At 47.0% G+C, this 7,117-nt stretch overlaps 1 protein-coding gene across 1 annotated transcript in view; it reads right to left on the bottom strand.

The window, feature by feature from the left end:
• Positions 1-266, bottom strand: part of ZAR1L (zygote arrest 1-like) — a 1,899-nt gene extending 1,633 nt beyond the window's left edge. The window contains exon 1 of the mRNA XM_019528521.1: positions 9-266. Coding sequence (XP_019384066.1) covers positions 9-266 — 258 coding nt within the window. The remainder of the gene's footprint in view (positions 1-8) is intronic.
• Positions 267-7,117: the final 6,851 nt, after the last annotated feature.

The following is a 7,117-nucleotide window of genomic DNA, read 5'->3' as shown; positions in this document are numbered from 1 at the left end:
GTGTTGGCCTTGCGCAGCCGCGGCGCCAGCCCCGGGCTCACCTGCGACAGCAGCGCCTTCAGCTGGGCGCGCCGGTAGCTGTCCGCGCAGTCGGCGCCGCCCAAGGGCAAGGGCTCGGCGGGCGGCACGCCCAGGCAGGCGCCGCTGCCCTTGCTCTGCTTCCAGCTCGGCTGCCTCGGCTTGGGGCCGCCGCCGCCGCAGCCCGGCGCCATGGGCCCGCGGTAGCCCTGGTACAGGCTGTAAGGCGGGTAGACGAAGCTCTCCATGCGCCCCCGCCCCCGCCGAGCCCCACCGCGGGCGCAGCGCAGCCCCCGGGCAAGAGGATTTCCTTCCCTCTCCCCCCAACCTCGACATGCTGAAGTCCCGTTACCTTCCGGGTTATTACTCCTCAGAAAAGGGGGGAACTTCGTGCTCCTCACTGGCAACGCACATGCACCCCCGAGCGTGGCGGGGCACCCCCTGCGAAAAGGCGCCGCCAACACTGCGGGCGGTCACCGCTCACCTCCCCCCCGCTGCCGACGCCGCTGGCGGTGTCTGTGGGCAGCCCGCAATCGCCGCTGGCCGCCACCAACACCGCAGGTGGCATCTGCAGGTGGTCGCTGGTGCTCGCCACCCCTTCCCGCCGCCGCCGCCAGCGCTGTTGCTGCCTGCGGGAGCTTCCCGCTTGCCACCGTCACACTCCCACGGCTGACAGCGCCGCCGCCGGTGGGAACTCACCTGTCCCCCCAGCCTCCAGGGGCACGCCGGTTCATGGGAGAAGCAGATGTGTGTGAATCCCTAGTCCTGTACCCAGTCCTGGGCCCGTGGTCATTTATTCCCATTAACGAACCCATGAAGTCAGATGAATGTCTCCATCCGTGATTCTCAGCCAAGGGTGGCACCTTGGGTGCCCTAAGGGACTTTCCCAGGTGCCACCGGTAGGTGTGCAGAGGTAGCTGGCAAGATACAGCCAGAGATTTGAAAGAGTGTTAAAGCCCTTCTGCCCAGCCGGGGTGTTCCCTTCCTCTATGGAAGGGAAGAATGGCTCTGTTATTTTTCTGTCCTCAAAAAAATGGGTGAGAACTAAGAGCTGGTGTTTTCTGAAGGGTGCCTCAAGCCTAAAACAAGGCCACAGGTCCACAAACCTAAAAAGAATTACTGGTCTATCGGGTGGTAATTCATCCAGTTTTATAGAGGACAGACCAGACACCTTCATGTCCTCTATTTTTCACTGCTCAGCATCCCCACACCCCCCCGCTGCCAACACCGCTGCAGCTGCCTGCAGGAGCTCCCTACTCCCCACCACCAGCGCCACCACTGCTGCCTGCGGGAGCTCACCAAGCCCCCCAGCCTCAGGAGGCACACGATGTTCATGGTGGTAGGGACATGGGGACAGTTGCACTAATGCAACTGTTCACTATTCTTGAGGCACGTCAATGGCCACCCTACTGGTCTACATCATCGGCTCTCCAAAGGGCGGTGTTTCCTATGATCTGCTGAAACAACAAGACAAAATCCTTTGTACGTTATACCTACCCCATCAAAAACGGAGTGTGAGCAATGGGATGGAATTTAATAGTACAAAGAGTAATAATAACTAGAATTTCTACTATAGGCTGGTGGCTCATCAGCTGGAAACAGTCAAGATGGAGAAAGTCTTGGTTGTACTAGTCAATCACAGGATGCCTATGAGCCACTAATATACAGCAGCAGTGAAAAAAGCAAATCCAATCTTAGAACAGGGCAGCACTGGTTGTGGTGGCTGCTGTTTTTTTCTGCCTCCCTCCTCCTCCCCTGATCCCTCCTCACCCCACATTCAGGCTCAGAATGGCTGTTTCAGTGGCCCCACCCTAGTTATACTACTGGAAGAGTAGCCCTAAGTGTTGAAAACACTGTAGCAAAGACTTAATAGAGGCAGCAACATCCCTGCCATCAAACAAAAGTTTAAAAATCCCTTGAGACTGCAAATCTTTGGAAGGCCAATAAGTACACCCTTTGAAGACATGAAAGAGTTGTAACATTTGCTGTGATGGAAGGGCTGCTGTTCTATATTTCATTTGTTCAAAAAAAAGAAAAAAATGTTAATTGTTGACATGGAGAAACTGATCCCCCCAAAACATTTTTAAATCAGATTTGGATATAAACTAAATTACAACTAGACACAAGATCTTTAGAATATAGGCAGTGAGCTGTGTGTTAAGGGCTTTGAATGGAGACTCTTAATCATTGCTACCCATCGTTGTATTCTCACTAGTCCATCTCTTAGGACTTTTATACACACGACATTGTTTGTATCTATTTAACTATACTGACCTGGAAACCAATAAGGTACATTTAAATTGGTGAAATCCTCCAGTGTGGAAGCTGTCATGCTGCTATAAATGTACTAATATCTGTGTGATTAAATAAGTTATTTAATATTAGTACATTTATAGCAGCATGACTGCTTCTACATTGAAGGATTTCAGTGTTCAGAGGATGTCTTTTCGTAACAGTATCACAGTAGGGAGTTGCACTGATTTCACTGTCATTTTCTTAGTTGATATGGTTAAATCAGTACGAAAATCTTTTGAGACTGCAAAGTTTGCAAAATTCTGTTCTTGCTGAGAAGATAAATGATTTCTTTGTATTTTTCTTCATCATAAATAATGATGGAAAGATGTGTGTCCTAGATACAATCTTTTCTAATAATAAAGATGAGGAATGATCAGCAACTAAAGTATCAGAACAAGTGACTCAAGAAAAAGAATGATTAAAAAAAGCTGTGAGTCTCCAGGTCCAGATGGTATATATCTGGTGCTTCTAAAGAGTTCAAGTGTGAAGTAGCTGAGTTTCTAGAAAAATCTGTTGCCAAAAAGCTACTGTACCGAAGGATTGGAGTGTAGCAAATGTACCAATATTTTAGAAAGGCTCTAGACAGAGAAGGCTCTTTTGATAAATCTGATATCTTTTATTAGACCAACTCAAATAGTTGGAAAAATGTTTTGCAAGCTTTTGGGTACAAATACCTTTCATCAGATTAAAGAAGCGGCTGCAGTTTGTCTGTGCTCTTCACATTTGTTTTGGAGAATTACGGATGAATAAACTTCATATCTGTGCCTAGATAGAGAAAGGTAGAGCGATTGGTTGAAATGTCTAGTAAAAAACATTAATAAAATAGTTGGAAAGTCATAAAATGTTAGGGCATAACTAGCACGGTTTCTGCAAAAGAAAAACATATCTTGGTATAAAAATACTTTTAACATGTCAATAAGGTAGGGAAATAAAGGAGAACTGATGATAATTATTTGTTTAGCCTTCCAAAAGGGCTCTTGACAAAGTTCCTCCCAAGAGTCTAGTAAAGAAACTTGAAAAGCAAACCATTGTCATGAATAAAAAGTGGGCTCTGGCACTGGAAATAAAGTGCTGAGTCTTCATCATGGTTAACCTCAGCGTGCCTCAAGTTTCCATATTAAGTCCAAGATAATGTAATGCACACATTGATGACTGACAAGGAGATGAGAAGAAACAAAATTTGAAAATCATGACTAGACAAAGATGCTGAGGGATTTAAGTAAAGTACGCAAATAGGCAACATGACAGGAGATGAGGTTCAGTGTAGATGAATACAAAGCTGTGCTGAATGTACAGCACATAATAGGTTTCCAAATTACCTGTACCAAATCAGGAAAGGGGTCAGCACAACATTGTGGCCAGCTAAATAAAGACTTCCAGGTACTGTGCAGCTGTGGTAAAAAATATTGGTTGTTAGGATGCATAGAGAATGGGGAAAAGAAAAATATGGAAAACAAATGCTATAATATAAATTGGTTATCCTAACTTCTGGGAATGTGGTATAGTCAGCCCATCTCAAAAAGGAAATTAAAAACTTACTGTATTCACCCAAACCCAAGCCCAAGACAACTTTAAATTTAAAACACCTCCTCCCCCAGTAATTATATTCTATTTGTTATAACTTTCCATATATAGTCTAATTAGTGGAAGGTCTAATTAGACCTGTGGTGGGGAAGGAAGTGGCTGGAAGGGGCTGGGGGCAGGGTCCAGAGCCCTACCCTTTGTTTCCCTGCCCTGTGTTCTGTGCCTGTCCCCACTGATGTCTGCCCCTTGCCACGTGCTCCCCTGCAGCCTGCCCCTCTGTGCCAGTGCCTGCCTCCCTCCCTAGCCCCACATAGCTTTGCCTGCCTCCCTACTCCCTTGCTTCCCACCCTCTGCTCCCCCGCTCCAGCCTGCTTCCCTTGCCTTCTGCTCTGGATCAAGGCTCTCAGCAGCAGCTCCACAACTGCCCAGTGCAGCCTGGCAACTCCCAGCTGGGCAGGGTCAGGACTGGAAAGACTAGAACAGGGGCAGAAGGCGAGGGGAGAAAAGGCAGCTGGGTGGGGAGGTAGGCAGTGGGGAGAGTGGAAGATGGCGGGGCAGACTGAAGTTTACCTCTCCCTGCATTGTCCCCAGCCACATGTCCCTTACCCCACCAAAGAGCCATTCCAGCCAGGGGCAGGCAGGGGCTCAGCTCTGGCTTCAGCCTCAAGGTGGCAGGGCACCAGGCACTGGTGGGGGTGGAAGGGAAGGCAGAAGGGAGCAGACATCCAAGGTGGGAACAGGCATGGGGAGCAAGTGTCTGGGAGGGACAAGAACCAGGAAGCAGGTGTGGGTGGGGAGCGGCTGAGGGGGCAAGCAGAGCGGCAAGAGGAGGGGGTTTGCTTTACCTGCCACAATGGTAGGGAGGGAAAATTCAAGATGACCCTCCAATAATTAAATTTTATACCTGGGATATTATAACAGATGTATAAATTTCCATGTACAGAACCTAATTTTGCAAAGGAGTCATCTTAAATTTAAAGTAATCTTAGATTCATGTAAAAACAGTATTTTCCCCTGGCAATATAATTAACTAATTTAGGAATTTTGTCCAGGCCTCTTTAAGCAAAGCTTAGAGGAGGATGTTGCTTCCAGAAGCTCTTATCTTTCAGAACTTTCTTTTAAAGATTACAGTGGTTTTCATTGCTTGGTTCAGTGTGATAAAAATATATAAAATAATGATTGTAGAGGTATGAAGGAATATCAAGAGTTTTGTTTTCCCATTCTCAAAATACAAAAGGGGATATATAAAATTCAGAAATGGCATATTAAAAGATGATAAAAGGCAATAAGTTTCCATACACTTTGTAATTTAGTTGTGGAACTCATTGCCACCAGATCATATGGAGAGCAAGAATTTAGGGAGATTAAAAAAAAGGATTTGAAATTTATGTAGATAAAAAAGTATCTGGTGTTTTAGTTAGCAATGCTAACAACTTAAACCAAAGTCTAATGGACAGGGATTGGAATGAGACCTGTTAGTACATTTACTTATTGTGGGGTTTTTTGCAACTTCCTTGAAAGCTTTTGGCATTGGCCATAACTAGAAAAAGGAAATTAGATTAGCTGGAACATGGCTTTTCAATATTGCAGGGATATTGCTATGGGTGTGTAGGTAAGCGAAGGGAACTGGTGTAAAGAATGGAAGTAGTGACTCTGGCTCAGGGTACAGGGCTTGAGAAAAGAGGTATCTAGACATAAAGGGGACTTGGTTTTATAATAGCACAGGTTCTCAAACAGTAAACAGTGGTGAGAGGAAGTTGCCTTTAACTGTGTGCCAACAATTCAATTTTCTTTGTCTCTATAGATAAACTAGGAACGCTTTGTTTAGTTTATGAGAAGTAACAATATGATATGTTCAACAAGCCATTTTTATTTTTCTCCAATTTGTTTCTCCAGTTATTATTAATGTAGCAGCATTTAAAAAATGGACCCACCTGAAAGAATGGGAAGGGTTGCCTCGCAGAGAGATTTGTTATGTTGTAAATAATTAAATCTTGTAAATATTTTGAGAATTGTCTGCAAGGGTATTTGGTTGCAAGGGGAGGTCCTCCGCTCGGGGGCACTACAGCAGCTTCTCAGGGGGGCTGGGCAGAGCTACGGGCTACCAGGTACCCCAGGATCCCATTATTCAGGTGAGGGTACGTGTAGTGTCACACCCAGGGTTACAATGTGGGGCTCGTCTGGGATTTCTTGGCAGTATACCCATCTTAACAGGTGCCATGTACCCATAGCTGAGCATCTCCCCCACCTTTCAACAGGCTTGTGTTTTTGTTTTGATTTGCTTATCCCAAATAATTTTCACCCCACTGTGGGAGTGTTGGTGTGAGGGTTCTCAATTGTTATGGCCATGGCCGAGCTTCTGCAGTGGTGCATGGAGCTGCAGGTGAGCCCAGGGAGGGTGATTGAGATTACCAACATCCCCAAGAACCTTTCCGCAGAGGCCATTCGGGATCTGGTCGGGGGTCCTCTTGATGCCTTAGACTATGTCAGGTGCGTGGAGTGCGCCCTGATGAGAGAGGGGATCATCAGATGGCAGTATGTGAACTGACAACTGCAGTGGATGCCCTGCGTATTCCCTGGATGCTAGAGGTCACAGATGAGGAAGTCTGGACTGTAACTCTAGTAGATAGGGGGCCTGTGCCTTGCCCAGACTCTGGAGGGGAATCCGAAGAACCCCCCTCCAAAGGAGCTGAAGACCCTGTGCCAGCTGCCCCAGGTGAGAGTGGGATAGGCTTCAGAGCACCAGACCCAGAGTGGGGAAAGGCATTGGGAAAAGCCCTAAAGGAGGCCCTCCAGCCACCACCTGAGTCAGTTGCCTACAAGAGGCTCCGCATATTTTCAGGGAAGGACCCACTCCCCCCAGGGGAAGAGACTTTTGAGGCTTTGCATTCCCATGTAATGGTGACTTTGGCCTCATGGGCAGTCTCAGAAGAGAAGTGGAGGCAGCTGCTGGAGTCTCCAAGATCCAGCTTTTGAAGTGGTCCGAATGATTAAGCAAGAAAATCCCAACATTTGGGTTCTTCAGTGTCTCGAACTTCTGTCTAGTGTCTTTGGAAAATCAGTGCAAACTGAGGCTTTATTCCTGGAATTTAATAAGACATACCAACAAAAAGGGGAAACAGCCTCCACTTACATTCTGCAATTAGACAAAGTGTTACAGCAGCTAGTGGTCCAAGGAGGACTCACTCGGTAGATGGCTGGCAAGGCTTGCTTGCAGCAGCTCCAGTTAGGAATACTTTATGATGAGCAACTGGTAAGGGAGCTCAACCTCACTGGGAGG

The sequence above is a fragment of the Crocodylus porosus genome, unplaced genomic scaffold (genome assembly GCF_001723895.1).
Source record: "Crocodylus porosus isolate Cpor-Errol unplaced genomic scaffold, CroPor_comp1, whole genome shotgun sequence".
Lineage (NCBI taxonomy): Eukaryota > Metazoa > Chordata > Crocodylia > Crocodylidae > Crocodylus > Crocodylus porosus.
This window is presented reverse-complemented; position numbering and strand designations above follow the sequence as displayed.